Source organism: Nilaparvata lugens, unplaced genomic scaffold, assembly GCF_014356525.2.
Source record: "Nilaparvata lugens isolate BPH unplaced genomic scaffold, ASM1435652v1 scaffold5520, whole genome shotgun sequence".
Lineage (NCBI taxonomy): Eukaryota > Metazoa > Arthropoda > Insecta > Hemiptera > Delphacidae > Nilaparvata > Nilaparvata lugens.
The window spans coordinates 196-18,479 of NW_024091341.1; the positions used below are offsets into that span (position 1 = coordinate 196).

Genomic DNA, 18,284 nt, shown 5'->3' on the forward strand with positions numbered 1-18,284 from the left:
AGACGGCCCATACTATGACATGCCATTTCAGTCGTTATGAAGCGTTGGAACGTACAAGATCGTGAGGTCGCTGTCGAGCAGTTTTTCATAAGCAATGAATCTGTAGTCACAGTGCAACGCTTTTTCGTCAATATTTTAGAGTTGGACGTCGAAGTGCAGTGCCTGATCGTAATACTGTACTCCGATGGGTTACAGCGTTTAGAAGTACTGGTTCTTTTATGAAAAATAAACCACCTGGTCTTCCCCATTCAGTTCGTACACCGGAAAATGTAGACCGAGTCAGAACGGCAGTTGTTACTAGTCCTAGAAGATCGACTTGGCGACATGGTCTCAGGACTAGACTATACTTACGCTCTATTCATTTTCCAGATTACGAACTGAACGGGGAAGATCAGGTGGTATATTTTTCATCAAAGAACCCAGTACTTCTAAACGCTGTAACCCATTGGAGTACAGTATTACGATCAGGCACTGCACCTCGACGTCCAACTCTAAAATATTGACGGTAAAGACGTTGCATTGTGACTACAGATTCATTGTTTATGAAAAACTGCTCGTCAGCGAACACACGATCTTGTACGTTTCACGCTCCATAACGACTGAAATGACATGTCATAGTATGGGCCGGCTGCCAACATTCTTTCAAGTGTAAAGCTGCGTACACATATTCGTGCTTCCAACCCGCACCGAGCACGCTCCTCCCTCGTACCGCCCTCGTACCGCCCTCGTACCACCATCGAACCACAGTCGCACCGCCCACGCACCCATCATGAACGTTACGGAAGATGTTAGATCTTCTCGCGTTCCCCGGTCGAACCACTGTTGCTCGCCGGTCGATCATCAATCGCTCTGCTGGAGTGACGTTCGGTTGCGGAGCAGAGCGACAGTCTGTACGCACCTTAATATCTCCTCCCATCGCCGAGTACTTAGCGGTTTGAAAAACATGAGTTTCCTCTGCACCATTCTGTATAATTATTTAAACTATTAATTGCTTATATTTATGATAATAGCAGTCATTACTTTTATATTATTTTACCCAAGCGCAAATTTTATGTTTAGTCTCGCCTGTCAATGAACAGATTATAGTTCGACGATAATCATCTTATACAGAATAACTGAAACTATTAATCTTCAAATTCAATCTTAATAATTGATTCCGTCTTTGTTAGCTTGAATCTAAAGTTTTGTGTGTAAAATCATTATTCATTAATTCATCTATTAGTAGAGATCAATTAGTAGTTAAATATAGTCCTGAAATATAGTCTCATCTATGAGTAGAGAGCAATTAGTAGTTAAATATAGTCCTACTGTATGTAATTAAATAGTCCAGAATGGATTGAATAGTCTTCAAAATAATTCTAAATTATGTTGTTAATAGATAAGCGAATTATATAAAGTTTTATTCTAATTATGGAAATATATTATCAGACTGCTAGGTCATAACTAAAGAATTGAAAAGTGATCATTAACAAGCAGTTCGTGATGGAAAGTGAAATTGAAGAAAAATATATTGTTGTATTTTATATCTATATAGGCTGCATATATAGATGTATTTTCTAAACAAGTGTTTAGTTCCGTAGCGAAGCACGAGTAGTCTGCTAGTCCGTTTTTATAATATAATCCGTATAATATTCTGTATATACATAATAATTACAGTATATATTATGTCTATGATAAGAGTTTGTATGAATTCAGCTATTGGCAGCCTACTAGAATTCCATTTTCAGTTGTTTTTATCATTTTTCAGGTGCGAGTTTACACAGGAGAAGTACAGCGCTATCAATTCTGCAAATGATTCTGAAAACAAGCCTTTGGCGTGAATCTGCCAATACTGTGGAAAATGCTAAACTTTTGCTTCTATCGCTGACTGACACTTATGAAGAGAATAAATGTCTTGCTAGCGAATTGATTATCAGTATGCCGGCACATTTGTTCAACTTTGATGTAAGTTCTATGTAAACTTAGGTAAAGTTTCTATGAAACATGAATTGAAACGTTTTGATTTGATTTGTGAGGATTACGGAGAGACGCTACCACAGAGTTCAATGCCGTATACCAAATGCGAATCTATTAGGGAGTAGTATGAAGTATGTCCAGTACCAGGTGGAGAAATTTTTATGTAGTTCGTGATAAAAATATACTTTTGAGATTTTACTGATATGTGGCACGGAAGTGAGCCTGCTGTCCAAAGCATTCCAAGTGTTTTCAGTACATTCGATTTCTATGGGTTGAACTTGATTCAAGAACGAGAATGAGCTGAAATATCAATGCTATTTTCAAAAAAATCATATTTCATTTGTTCTTATTCACATTAAGGCTGTGCAAAGGCTAAAGTAAACTTTCTACTGGTAATATTTTTCAAAGTTTTTCGATTTGTATATCATCAAGCTATCGAAATGAAAAAGTTTTCTCAGGAAAAACATTTTTTTCTGATCATTACTTTTTGAGATATGACGCCTAAAGTTTAAATTTTGGGACAGAAAATTCAAGTTCGGTAAGATATAAATCCATGAGATTTAGAGGATAGATTCTTCATGGTATTGTTGATCTAGTAAAACAAAACTTCTCGACAATATCAATTGTTGAGAAGTTATTCAATTTACTAAAAATGACCGAAAATAACTCAACTAAAAGTTATTTATGGTCATTCTTGGTAAATTGAATAACTTTCTCAAAATTGATATTTTCAGAAACGTTTTGCTTATAGATCAACAATACCATGAAGAATTATCCTCTAAATCTCATGGATTTATCTCTTACCAAACTTGAAATGTTCCGTCCCAAAAATTAAACTTTAGGCGCTCATATCTTAAAAAGTAATGATCAGAAAAAAATGTTTTCCTGAGAAAACTTTTTCATTCTGATAGCTTGATGATATACAAATCGAAAAACTTTGAAAAATATCATCAGTAGAAAGTTTTGTTTAGCCTTTGTACAGCCTTATTCAGTCTATCTTTTCCATCTTCTACTATAATGCTTCCAAGATATTTAAATATTTTAACCTTAGGCTGTGTTAAGGTCATGTAACTGAAATCTGATAATAAAATTTCTATTGTATACCGGTAGTAAGTTTATATATATGAATATTGATACTCGTGTTGTATAACATGGTACCAAGTTAACCCTACAAAGAGAATCCAGTCCGCTGGGAGTAAATACTATTAAAAAACTTTGTAAGAAGAATAAATTGAAGGTAGAAATCAGCTAGGAGGTTCTCACTCCAGACTATGAACCGGAAGCATGAATATATATAATACACTGGATAAGAGCGTTTTTTCTCAATTACTATCGCTAATCTTTCAAGTGCACCTCAAAGGAACTTTTCAAGTCAGCTGTAAGCAGAGTGAATTGCCATCATGATAGCCAACCTCCGCCATGGAGACGGCACATGAAGAAGAAGATCTTGTATGATGAAAATCAGTATGCCGGCACATTTGTTCAACTTTGATGTAAGTTCCATGTAAACTTAGGTCAAGTTTCTATGAAACATGAATTGAAACGTTTTGATTTGATTTGTGAGGATTAAGGAGAGACGCTACCACAGAGTTCAATGTCGTATACCAAATGCGAATCTATTAGGGAGTAGTATGAAATTTGTCCAGTACCAGGTGGAGTAATTTTTATTGTAGTGCGTGATAAAAATATACTTTTTGAGATTTTACTAATATGTGGCACGGAAATGAGCCTGCTGTCCAAAAGCATTCCAAGTGTTGAACTTGATTCAAGAACGAGAATGAGCTGAAATATCAAATGGTTATTTTCAAAAAAACATATTGCATTTGTTCTTATTCACATTAAGGCTGTGCAAAGGCTAAAAATAAACTTTCTACTGGTGATATTTTTCAAAGTTTTTCGATTTGTATATCATCAAGCTATCGAAATGAAAAAAATTTCTCAGGAAACCTTTTTGTTTCTGATCATTATTACTCTTTGAGATATGAGCGCCTAAAGTTTAAATTTTTGGGACAGAAAATTTCAAGTACGGTAAGAGATAAATCCATGAGATTTAGAGGATAGATTCTTCATGGTATTGTTGATCTTATAAAACAAAACTTTTCTGACAATATCAATTTACTAAAAATGACCGAAAATAACTCAACTAAAAGTTATTTATGGTCATTCTTGGTAAATTGAATAACTTTCTCAAAAATTGATATTTTCAGAATAGTTTTGTCTTACTAGATCAACAATACCATGAAGAATCTATCCTCTAAATCTCATGGATTTATCTCTTACCAAACTTCCGTCCCAAGTCTAGATGAATAAATTCAAGCATAGACTGGAAGTATTCTTAATGAATGAGTGCTTTTATAGTCTGAATGACTATTTCAACTTTGCCAATAAAGTCAGAGACTTATTTACTGGGTTTTGAATTTTTACTGAAATTTCAAGAAATATCGTTGGTTTGTTAACATTTTTTCAGCACCTTGACTTGTCTGACGTCATTCTTGTCAACCAGATGTAATGTATTTAACAATCACCAACAAACCGGCTATCGGGTACTGGGTTTAAATAACTAACACTACAGAGGGGTACAAAAATATATCCAATAATTAATTAGATAGAATAATAAGATTGAGAAAGAAAGAAGCTGAACAAAGTTATTATATAATTTGTTGTTGATATTGAAAAAAAAAATGTCCGAGCTATCCAATCATCAGCTCTATCAATTTTGAAGTAGACAGCTTTCTATTACACACACTTCTGAACAAAGTTATTATATAATTTCTTGTTGATATTGAAAAAAATGTCCGAGCTATTCAATCATCAGCTCTATCAATTTTGAAGTAGACAGCTTTCTATTACACACACTTCTGAACAAAGTTATTATATAATTTCTTGTTGATATTGAAAAAAATGTCCGAGCTATCCAATCATCAGCTTTCTCTATTCTAAAGTAGACAGCTTTCTACTGCATTCAGCTACTGTTTTTCTACTGTTTTTTCAGCTTTGTATTGTGTTGACTGGCCTATATGTCAAATTGTGATGTACTATTGAGGCTAATAAAGATATTCTATTCTATTCTATTCTACTACACATTCTTTTATTCATTTTGAATTGTTTGTGTACTTTCTGCAATTTATTTTACTTATATGTTTGTTCTCTTGCTCGATGACAGAAGGAGGATTGCGTGAAAGAAACGTTTGAAAAGTGCGTTGAACTGGCTTCGGGTATCCGCCCGCCTGACAGTGTGACAGCTGCATATCTACTCGCAACACTCGTCAAAATCCCAGAAGCTGGACAACATATTTTAACAATCACCAACAAACCGGCTATCAGGTACTGGGTTTAAAATAATTAACACTGAAGAGGGGTCCAAAAAAATATATACAGTAGTTGACAATGAACGTAAATGCCACTCCAGCTCACGCCGTGGGATGTTTAGTAAACCATTGCTAGGCTTCTCCAGACATCCTATTCTATTAACGAGCAAATTCTGTTTAGATGTTTAAATATCTGTATGTGATAGGATCTCGAAAACGCTCTAACGATTCTCACGAAATTTGGAACAAAGTAGGTTCATAATATGAAAATTCAATTGCACTAGGTCTCAACCCTGGAATAACTCGCTGAAAGACGTTAAAAGGATAAATTCGTCCTTGGAAAAGCAGCTGGAAATTTTGTCGTCTGTCGATACCGAAATGGAAGTGAGTGAGCGAGTGCATGTGTGGGCTATTCCTCAGATGATCTCACGAGAAAATTAATCCAGCAACTCTTTTTTAGAAAACACATGTACTTCAGGAAGTCCAAAACAGTAACTAGATGTTGTTAGTGTAGAATAGTACATAGTATATTAACAAATATTGTAGCAAACATAGTATATCATTCTTATCGAATCATAGTACATCTATTTGTAATATTGATGATGTGTTTGTTTTTTTGAAGTGTGATAAATTTTGATGAGTGATAGTAGCTTAACCTAGATTTTGATTTGGACTGTAGTATAAATTGAAAGGGACAGTTTTGGGCATAAGCCTGTTGTGCCTCCTTATATAACTGTAAAAATAATTGTACGACTGAAAAAATGAATAAATAAATAATAAAATTCAATCTTTCGTTACAAATTCTCTATGCTTTTACACTCCAGAGCGAAGCTCGGTCCCCGATATTCTGTGTAATGCATGTAATGAATAATCCACTTGTCAGCTGATTGATTATGAATAATTAGATAGCAATGTTTTACAAAACATCCCACGGCGTGGGTTGGAGTGGCGTGGATTAGCGTGGGTCTACTTTGCGGCGGGCTTAAAACAACGTAGAACTATGAATCTTACCCTGTGTTGTAGTCCAATTTTCTGTTAAAATGAAGTGTGGCATGAGTAGGAGCCCCCATGCAAACTGTGTGACAGTTTCAGACCGTTGTAAACATTAAGGCCGTATCAGACCGCCGTAGCGTCTTCGGGTGATGTAGCACGTAGCCCAGCGCAAGCTATGGACAGTATAAAAGTTTTTTCCATTATTTTGTATTTGATCAATTTTGAGTTGTGGTCAATCTGATGTACCGTTTTTCATTAGATTGGGAGTCATGAGCTTACCTTGTATTTTGATGTTTAATTGTCTGCTTTTTGTTAAGTCAAACCTACATTTATTCTCAACTCATGACTGCATTCATTTTTATAACACAAGGAATAAATCGAATCTAAGGAATGAGTTCTTCTCTTACAAATCCAGCCATATGAGTTTTAAGCCTTTTCAATCAAGTTTATCAAGGTTATCACCACCAAATATACGAGGTATGACGCTCAGGGATTTTAAACAAAGAATTTAGATTTTTTTATACAAAATTGCTTTTATAGTGTAGATGAATATTTCAATGTTAACATGGAGTCTATCTAGATTTTTAGGCAATTGCTTATGTGATGTATGAACTCTAATATAGTTTGTAATATTGACGTGGCCGATACAAATATTGTTAAGTGTTTGCTGTGGCAATAAATTGATTTGATTTGAGTAGCATTGTTCAGCTCAAAACGCATTCACTGCTCGAGATACGGAGTGACGGTTACATTGGAAACCGTAGCATTTATGACGCGTATATTATGTAGCGTCAGCCTGTTTTAAATTGACAGATTGATTAACATTAGGAGATACGTATTTCAAAAGACGTCGCTGAAGCTACGTACGACGGTCTAAAATGGCAATGCGTTACTGGTACCAAGATATTCACTGTCAAAGTGTCTATACATTTTTTGGTTTTGGACCCCTCTGTATTTATATTGTTTAGCCCTTCCACAATTAAATTAATATACGGTACATAAATAATTCGGTATTGACAAAATCTGTGTGTTTTTGACAGACAATAATGTTTCAGTATCTCAAGAAATTAACATAACAAATAAATATTTTTTATATGGGGCTTTTCAATTGATGTTTTAGTCATAAGATTAGAATTGACTAAACTTCGATTCACTTTGAACTATAAGCATTCCTATCAGATAGAGTCGACAATTATTTGTATTACTTACACTTGAGGCAGTATTTGTAAACGATACCTCAGATCGTTCTTAGCCAAGCACGCTTGTGAACAACCAACCAGGCAACCAGGATTCAGATGGAAATAGGTTAGGTTAGGTTAGGTTAGGGTACTCTTTTGCAGAAGCAGAAGTCTTCGGTATGATTTACAGTATTAAATTAGGATTTTTGTTTATTGGTAATCAATCAGAATTGTTGAAACTGCTTCTAAACCGTTCTTATTGGTTCCTAGGCGTGCTTAGCTGACCTCGTTATAAGGAATTGCTTATAAATAAAACTAGGTACTCTTTTTCTTGTTCACTTTAAGACCTCACGCAAATCTTTCTATAGGATCTCAAAATTCTCCTCGCATGTTTTCCATTACTGAAGCATTGTATTCTTTTTACAGTGTACTGGGCAGTGAATACTGTACTATCAGTTCAATAATGGATAAACTCAGTGATGAACTGATTGTGGCCAAGAAGGATATTGTGAAAGCAGCGCTCTCTGGTCCTCTCTATGGACATCTCTTTCTTATTCGTCACATTCTTGAACAACTTGACTTGAGGTAACAATTCATATTTTATATTCATATTTTTACTTGAGGAATCTAGAAAAACGTAATGATGAACTGAAGAGAACACTGTTAAAACGCCGATTTCAGACTTATGTTTTGCTTAATTTCAAAGCACTGTAGTCAAAACATTTGTACACCTTAACTGAAACTGTATACCAAATTTGAACATATTCTGTCAATTAGTTTAAGAAAAAGCTGAGAAAACGCAGAAAAATGCTGGAATCGCTGAAAACCGCTGTATGTGAGATTTTCATTTACTTAATTTCAAAGCATATCTGATACAACACGTGTACATCTCAGCTGAAGTTTTCTACCTAATTTGAATAATTCACGTTTCTTTGTTCTCGAAAAAGTTGAGGAAACTCTGATTTCATTTCATTCCATTTCATTTTTCATCCCACTGACCACCTATGAAAGGGGTATAAGGTTTTGTCAATTATAATCTAAGTCGTCAATCTTTGCATTCCATAATGCAAAAAGAATTCCTCACTGGAATAAGGACAAACATGCAACAACTCCTCCCTCACCTTAATTCTGAACTTTCCACCTGTAAGAGCCTTTATGCGTGTTGGCAATGAATTATAAAGCCGAATTCCCGCACTCTTCACCCCCCTCTCATACATACCAGTTTGATGAATGTCGTCTCTGAGGTTTTGTCTATATCTGGTATTGTATGAGTGGAACAACTCTTCTGTATTTAACCTATCTTTATTCCTATCAATAAAACAAAGAGCCTCCAAATATATACACCTGGTAGTGGGAGAATCTTTAACTCTTTGAATAATCTCTACAACTTGCTCTAATAGATTCACCCACCATCACTCTAACTGCCCACATTTGAATCCTAAATATATGTATTGCATGAGTTGAATTGCCCCCAAATATAACACCGTATGAAAGAAGAGAATGGAACACAGCAAAATAAACACTTCTAAGCGTTCCTGCATCCAGCATTCCTTCACGGTTCTAAGAACAAATACTGCTGAGTTTAGTTTGCTTTTTAGTTGGTCTAAATGAGGTCGCCAGGAGAGTTCAGAGTCCAGCACTACTCCAAGTACCTTTGCCTCGTTTGCTGAACTATGTTCCATCTCTCGTATCCAATACTGCTTCCCGAGCCGTTCTGAATGGAATCTGCATAGTCTTATTGTAATTTAGTACCAACATATTTGAGGCCAGCCATTCTTCTAGTTTCTGAAGAGCTCTTCTACTTTCAGATTCCATATCATTCTGACTGTTACTTTTCAATAAAATACTTACATCATCAGCGTATAAACACAGTGTGCTGGCTCAAGGTGTGGTGGCAAGTCATTAATATATAGAGGAAAAGCAAAGGACCAAGGACTGATCCCTGAGGGTATCTTTGGATTTTGGGGGTATCTTTAGCGTTATTCTAAAGCCCTTTCAATTCAACAGTTTTATTCCTTAGATGAACTTTCGTAATGAATTCCAACATTTTCTGTCCATATGTTCTTAAAAGTTGTGGAAACGCAGGAAAAAGGTTAAAACTCGCCGATTTCTGGAGTATTTTTGAAAGTTTTATAAAATCCTATCTTAGTGAGGCTCTAGAGTGCCAAGTGAACATATCTAACAAATTTGAATGTATCTGGTCGATTATATTTTTAGTTCTCTTGATGTGTGAGTCAGTGCCATTTCGCTGTTATCTATAATTATCTATATCTGTAATAAAGGAAAGAATTGGCTTATAAACGAACGGGATAGGAAATTCATGAATGACGCATCATCACGTCTCAACTACTCAACTGATCAACTTGAAATTTTGCATATATATTCTCAATTTACCGAGGATGGTTATAGGCCTATTATCAGTTCCTCAAGATTTCAGCACGTCAAGTTTTTAATTGGACCTTTGCGAAGCACGGGTTACCTGCTAGTCTATAATATATAAGGAGATAATTGGCTTAACCACGTAGGGGATAGGAAATTCACGAATGACGCCAATCACGTCTCAACTACTCAATTGATCACCTACAAAATTTTGCATATAGATTCTCGCACCTAGCTCTTGGTTCTGGATATTAACTATGGCTGGAAACAAGGAGGAGTTGTTTTTCTTTTTAAAACGACATACTTAAGAAATGTAGATAATGATTACTCTTACACAGGCTGATAAATAATTTTTGAATAGTAGCGCTCATCGAATTTACATCTAGCTGTTTACACTGTTGTCAATATTTGCAGTAGCAGAAGTCTTCGGGGTGAATTACAGCATTTAATTGGGATTTTCGGTGAATAGTAATAATAGATAATGATTTTTGCATAAGGATCACGAACTAACTGCATTCTTTTATTTTTCTCTATAAGTATCTTTCCATATTGTTTTTAGTGTAATCTACATTTTTACTTTTGTTATATATTATAATCTTAGTTCTACATTATGTTTATTCATGCTTTTTTTTTTTGAATGAAAAAGACTAAGAAATTGTCAAAATCCACTGATTTATTGATAATTAGAAAGACCGGTTTCGGTTATTACACCATTGTCAATCTCTGATAAACTATCAGAGATTCTGATTAGATTATCAGAGATAGATTATCAGAGAATCTCTGTTTATCAGAGATTGACAATGGTGTAATAACCGAAACCGGTCTTTCTAATTATCAATAAATCAGTGTTTTTTGACAATTTCTTAGTCTTTTTCATTCAATATAATAATTAACACAATATCACTTCTCAACTACACAAAAAGTGATGCTATTTTTTGTTTTTGTACTATTCTTGTCAGACTGGTCTTGTTAGACTTAGTGGAAATTGTCATGCTTTAAATAAATAAGTTCAACAAGTTTTCATTTTGTCCTCTTCTTCTTCTTTGGCTGTGCCTTATCCCATTTAAATGGTGTCGGCATTCCCTTTCTCTTAGTCTGCCTCTCCACCAAGCCCTATCCAATGCTTCCTCTCTCCTCCAGCCACTCTCCCGCAAGTCAGCCGCTATTCTATCTCCCCACCTCATCCTAGGTCTACCTCGTCCTCTCTCACCATCCAAAACCAAATCCTGCACTCTTCGTCCAACATAATCCTCCTCCCGTCGCTGCACATGCCCAAAACCACCTCATCCTTGTCTCCTGCATTTTCTTTCCCAGTTTTCCAACTTTTTACAGTGCCTCTGATCAATTCATTTCTTATTTTATCTCTTCTTGTAACCCCACACATCCATCTTAACATTCTCATCTCAGTCACTTCCATCTTTCGTTCCTGTTTCTTTGAAATGTGCCATGTTTCTGTTCCATACAGCATAGCTGGCCTCACAACTGATCTATACACTTTTCCCTTCATTTGACAATTCACTCTCTTATCACAAAGAACACCACTCATTTTTCTCCAGTTGATCCATCCACAATTTATTCTATGCTCTACTTCAAAGTTTTCATTTTGTCCAAATTCAATATATTTGTGCCTTAAACAGACCCTTGCAGAGCATGGGTTACCTAGTAGTATATAATATTTTTTAAAAATAGAAAGAAAAATAAAAATCTTAGTACCTTTTTTGAAATATTTAATCACAACATGTTTCGGACATTGATGCCATTTTCAAGTCAAAAGAGATAAATATATATTTTGTATGTCTGTCAGTTGTCTGAGTGAAAGTGAGGAATGGAGAGCTGTGATTGGTCGGCTGCTGACCTTGTGCTATGAATGCAGCGCTGCCGTTGCTAGTGTTGTCAACAGTGAATCACCCGAGGGACTCATACCTACTGAAGACGATTACGGTAAACATATTTTTTGTCATAGTCATTCAATTTCAGCTGTTTTCCATGCATGAAATCAATCTGGTAAACAGCTGTTTGCATAACAAATAAACATATGATTCTCATTACAGCATACTCTACTGTAATGAAACCATAAATTTTCTTTACAGTAGAGTATGCTTCCTAGTTCCGAAATAGGAACAGCAAAACTGCTACAAAAAACCACCTTCACGCTCCAGGTGGAAGTTTTGTCAACTTCCACAAAATTCCTGATTCGAGATTTGTAAACTAGGTTATGTTTATAGAATGCATGTAGTAATGTCAGCACAATCAGGTAATGTTTTCTGTTTCTCAATTATTGTTTTCTAGATTATTATGACAAAGAATAGTGTAAGTTACTTGGACGTGAATGTCTTTTGGCTAACGCCTCGACTAGAAACATCATTCTCGCCTGCAAAACGGCCCTTCCCGTCCTTGTGACTTAAGATACTATTATTCACACTCGATTTTACATCTTACTTTTCGTACTTTTATTGTATCTAACTTTTCTATTTAGTTGTATTTATACATTTTAAATTGACTGACAACAGTTTTTATCTCATTTTCTTATTTGTAGGTTGTAGATTATAAATTCAAGATGAATCAAAAAGTCAGACATGTTCATCATCTACATTAATCAACAAAACTTGAAGAAGGGTCCACATTGGTATACTGGATTCAAGTTTCTGTTTTTTAAACTTGACATCAAGTTTGCAAAATACAATAATTTACACAAAACATGAATTCAAGTAAACTTGACTAATGTAAACGCCCTCGAACTTAATGGAAGCACTTTGGAATACTCAATTTTTCTTCTTCAATTTTGGGAATAGCATGGGGATACATACATATCTGATCCTCTGTGCCAATGTGGACAAATTCAATCAATGAATCACCTAATATCTGAGTGTCCACAACACTCCTATCATGGAGGGCTGACGCAAGTTCATGATGATGGAGAAAAGGCGTGTTAGTAGCTCCAGAACTTACTGGATTCTATTAGTATTTAACATATTAAGTGTAAAATTATTTTTCCTACAGTTACGTTGAAAAGTGGCCATTGCTGCACTGATTACAGAACGCAAAGAATCACTTTCCGCTCTAGTGCGGAAAAATTTTTCTGCACTCCAGATTTGCAACATGGCAACGCAAAATACTTAGTAGGTTATATGGAGCAACAGTGCAGCAAAATCAAAATGAAGTTGGTAACAGTGACTGCTGTGCTGCTATAGTGAGCAGAGGTGCAACCAAGCACAACGCGCTAATTATTACTATTATATATTATAACGAGGACAGCAACAGCACAGTGCCACCACAGCACACACCACACAGCCGCCTCGCCATTCAAACTACTAAGTTATTTGATGGATTTCAGGCAATTTTACCCATAATTACCCACTTTTCATATTCAATGGTAACTGTAGGAAAAATGTAATGTAAAATACGTGCGCAAAGTTCCTCTGCTGCACTCAAGAAACCATTCCGCCCTCGCCTACAGCTCGTGCGTAAACGTTTCTTTCGGTGCAGCAAACTGTCACTTGCGCACTAGTTGCACAAAACTATTTTCAACCTGGCCTATGAATGCATATGCAATTATATATATTCTTCAATTTTCATGTGATCAAGTGGATCTTCATGACTGCCTAAGATGTAATTGGAAATCATGTTTCAAACTATAATATATATTTATAAATTATAACTTGATATGTTGTGCATCTTTTTATAGTTGAACTACTGTCTACGTTGTCGTTGGGTGCCGCAGAGGACCCCATAAAGGAGACGGCTCAAGTAGTTCTGCTGTGTTCGTGGAGGACTGTCAAAGAGACGTCACTACTACTCGGCCATCTTGCCAAGCATGCCACCATTACACAGGGAGAGACTACAGGTCAGTACGCATGAGAGAACTAGTCCATTCTGGCTACACTTTTTGTATAATTACAATGATTTTTTTATTTCGGATGATATTCAAATGAGCTTTTTGCTTGTAATGAGAAGTTATATAGTGAGGTCCACGTTATAATGACAGTTGTAATGGTGGGGAATGAAAAATATAAAAAGAAAACTCAAAAAGGATAACACCTACCTTTTGAAGATGGCTTCCCCCTTTGACATTCACTGGTTGAAAAGCGACGTTAATTATTATTTAAAAATCAAAAAAATCTGGTGTGGTACACTCACACAACTTTCCTTGCTCATTGATCTATAAGCCTCATTAACGAGGATAATTATTTAGGGGAATAACATTATGCCGATTGGCGGCTAAATAATTAAAACTACGTTTATACTATTGTTGTTGTGTTCAGAGTACATTTTTCTTTGTTTGATTATTATGAAATTTGATGATTTTTTTTAAAAGTTGTCAAAACAGCTGTTCTACAAATAAAATATCGACATGTGTTCTTTTGAATAAACCTACTTACCTCACGCACGAGAAGGAGGTTACAAAGTAAATTTCTCAAGGATGGGGTGGATCCCCTGTGGACCCCCTCTTAATTTCTCAGGGAGGAGACTCATGCTAGTTAACAGAGCTGATATATAAACTATACAGGGTATGAATTTGAAAAAATCGGTCAAGTCATTTTTGAGAAAATCGTGATAGAAATTTAACAAATTCTTTCTTCTCAGGAATATTACGGAGCTCCTGCAATTTTCCCAAAATTGAGACTCATGTCAGATGATAGGGCTTATAAATAGCTATCAAGGGTATAAATTTCAAGAAAATAGTTAGAGCCGTTTTCGAGAAAACCGTGAAAAACATGGTTTTTAGCCATTATCCGCCATTTTGAATTGAATTTTATTGAATTTCTTATTGTCGGATCCTCATGGTATAAGGACCTTAAGTTTAAAATTTCAAGTCAATCGGCTAATTAGGAATGGAGTTATCGTGTCCACAGACATACACACATACACACACACACACCACACACACACAACACACACACACAACACACCACACACACACACACACACACACACACACCCAAAAATCATGTTTTGGACTCAGGGGACCTTGGAACGTTTAGAAACATGAAATTAGGGTACCTTAATTTTTTTTGGAAAGCAATACTTTCCTTACCTATGGTAATAGGGCAAGGAAAGTAATAACTGATCTAGTGAAATGGGTTCAGATCCCGTCTTATTCAATAATACAATTCTCTTTAAACTGCCCGAACTGCGACAGGAAAACTATTATAAAACAGGAGCAAAATCTATCCTTTTCACCAGATCAGCCGGACTTTACTATTAGCCTAACGAACGAACTCTCTCTGCTCCAAAAGCTAAATTTTGGGGTATAAATATAACTCAGTCAATGCCAAACATGAAAGCCATCTCAACTACATCTGTCGCACACGTTTGTTATTAAAAACAGAGAAAATCTAACGTCAATATTGACAACAAATAAATAAACAATCTTTCTGTCGATGACAAAAGATTGTTCAAAGACAAAATACTGTTCATTGAACTTTTAATTTAAAAACTCTAAACCCTGATCAATATGAGATAATATATGATTCATATATATGTCCCATATGACCAGGTGACACAGTGTTTATTAGCAAGGGTATTGCTATCCTTGTCTATCATTCAACAAATAGCACTATCTCTTACTCGCTTTGCTTTGTTGCCAGATCATCTTTTAACAATGTATGATTAATTAACAAAATATTTCATGTTAATTAAGTATGTAAATTCATTATGAAATTAATATAATTATTGCTTAATAAAATATAATTGATTATTTTAAACGAGGATGAACAGTTAATATTACTCCAATAAACCTGTATCAGCTACCGTCTATAGAAGGCATTGACAAGACTGAGGATCTGCAACGTTGTTCTCCTATCCTTCTCCACTGCCATTATAACGTGGACCTCACTATAGGGTGAATCGTTGAGATGATCAAACGTCCATGCCATCGGCGTGATTCGAACCCACGAACCAGGCGATGCTAGGAGACACTCCTTACCTTACCATTAGACCAACCCGGCCGGCAGTTGAGACTCATATGTTCCAATTTTCATCGGACTATTTTCGTGAGGTTGACTAAAGTCATTCTATGTAACTGAACTTTCAAGTAGCATAATTGAAATGAATGACACTTTTTGTAATTCCAATTCGTTTTTAGTATGTAAAACTTTGAACGGCTGAGAAAAAATCAACAGTGAAAATGTATTCGAATTATTTATTTGTTTTGAATAATTATTTAATATCGGGGCACCGAACTTTGCTCGTTATTTTTATTTATTGATAAACAGAACACAATAATTCTCTAAAATGATCGTATTTATATTTCACAGCTGGCTATATGTCATCTTATGAATTTCGGGGATGCGATATTTTGATTTTTCACATACTCACTCGCTCACTCACTTTTTTACTATCCACAGCTGTTTTAGCCAAGGATAAATTATCCTTTTAATGTCGTTCAGCGAGTTTTCCCAAGGATGAAACCTAGTGCAATCGAATTTTTATATCATGAACCTACTATGTTCCAAATTTTGTGGAAATCGTTAGAGCCGTTTTCTAGATCCGTTGAACATAAATATCCAGATATGCATAAATATAAATAACCAGTTATAAAAATACAGAAATTGCTCGCTTAATATAATAGGATACTACAGTCCAAAATCTAGGTTAAGCTACAATCACTCATCAAAATAACAATTTATTCACACTTCAAAAACAAACACATCATCAATTACAAATAGATATACTATGAATTCATTTAGTATGATATACTAAGTTTGCTACAATATTTGTTAATATAATATGTACTATTCTACAATAACAGCATTTAGTTACTATTTTGGACTTTCTGAAGTAAACATGTTTTCTAAAAAAAATAGAAATAAACGAAATAAGTTTCTCTTGCTGAATTTTTCTTCTCGTGAGATCAGCTGAATGATCTCACACATGCACTCGTTCACTCACTCCATACGGTATCGACAGACGACAAAATTTCCAGCTGTTTTTCCAAGGGCTTATTTATCCTTTTAATGTCCTTCAGCGAGTTATCCCAGGGTTGAAACCTAGTGCAATCGAATTTTCATATAAAACTACTTTGTTCTAAATTTCGTGAGAATCGTTAGAGCCGTTTTCGAGATCCGGTCACATACAGATATATATATAAACATAAAAACATCTAATCATATAGCCTAAACAGAAATTGCTCGTTTAATAGTATAGGATTTAGAATTATCAACTAGCAGTTTGTCATGGATAGTGAAATAGATGAATAATATTGGTTTTTTCTTCTAAAATTTTCAACTTTGTTTCATTTCCTTCTATAATATTCTATTCTATGTACTCTACAATATTCACTTTTTGTAATTCGTTTTTCGTCCGTATTTCCTTCTTGAGGTTGGAATTTTCTTTTTTCAGGACTTTTGAGTGAGAAAGACCTCCAACAATGGGAGAACATCTTACCTTATTGAAACTATAGACCTTGGAAATACAGTAATAGACTGGCTTCTCCACACATCTGTGTAATCACTTGTCAGCTGATCTATGATGAATAATTCTATAGTCTGACTTTTACTCTAATATTGGCGTATGAAGGAGGCTCCTTTTTCCTTTTATACTAGTAGTTCTGTGAACAGTAGACCTCACGCAGTATTCTCAGCACAAGTACCTGATTGAAACTATGACCTTATGGAAATACAGTAATAGACTGGCTTCTCCACACATCTGTGTAATCACTTGTCAGCTGATCTATGATGAATATTCTATAGTCTGATTTTTACTCTAGTATTGGCGTATGAAGGAGGCTCCTTTTTCCTTTTATATTTTCCTTGAAATGCAAAATTTCCAAAAACCTTGTATATACGTCGACGCGCAATTAAAAAAGGAACATACCTGTCAAATTTCATGAAAATCTATTAGTGCAGTTCGCCGTAAATGCGCAACATATAAACATTAAGAGTAATGCCAAACCGTCGACTTGAATCTTAGACCTCACTTCGCTCGGTCAATTATACACTCATGTCCATGAAAATCCTTTCTATAGTGAGGTCCACTTTATAATGGCAGTGGAGAAAGCAGAAAGATAGGAGAACAGGGTTGCCGATGATCTGCCTTGCCACTGCCTTCTGTAGAAAGTAGCTGATACCGGTCTATCTGATGTAATATTAAATGTTCATTCATGTTTTTAAATATAAATTATATTTTATTCGCCAAGAAAATATAATTTTTAATTAGTTAATAATACATTTTCAGTATTTAGATCAAATATTTTGTTAATTAATTATATTTCTACATTTATGGGAATCTAGCAACAGTGAGGAACTAGAAAAGGATAGCCCTATCTGCTTTGTCGAATGATAGACAAGGATAGCAACATCAATGTTAATAAAATACTGTCATTATAATGATCCTTAACCTCACTGTAGCAATTCTCAGGCTGGCTGCATACTGATAATGTTGTGGAGCTAGAAAAGGATAGCGCTATCTGCTTTGTCGAATAATAGACAAGGATAGCAACATCAATGTTAATAAAATACTGTCATTATAA

The 18,284-nt window shown here is 35.1% G+C and overlaps 1 protein-coding gene across 1 annotated transcript; it reads left to right on the top strand.

Moving 5' to 3' along the window:
- The first annotated feature begins 3,422 nt into the window (after window positions 1–3,422).
- Window positions 3,423–17,208, top strand: LOC120356011 (thyroid adenoma-associated protein homolog). Its single transcript, XM_039444790.1, has 6 exons — window positions 3,423–3,449; window positions 5,120–5,280; window positions 7,862–8,020; window positions 11,619–11,755; window positions 13,500–13,658; window positions 17,156–17,208. The coding sequence occupies exons 1-6, from the start codon at window positions 3,423–3,425 to the stop codon at window positions 17,206–17,208; spliced, it is 696 nt and encodes a 231-aa protein (XP_039300724.1).
- The last annotated feature ends 1,076 nt before the right edge of the window (window positions 17,209–18,284 follow it).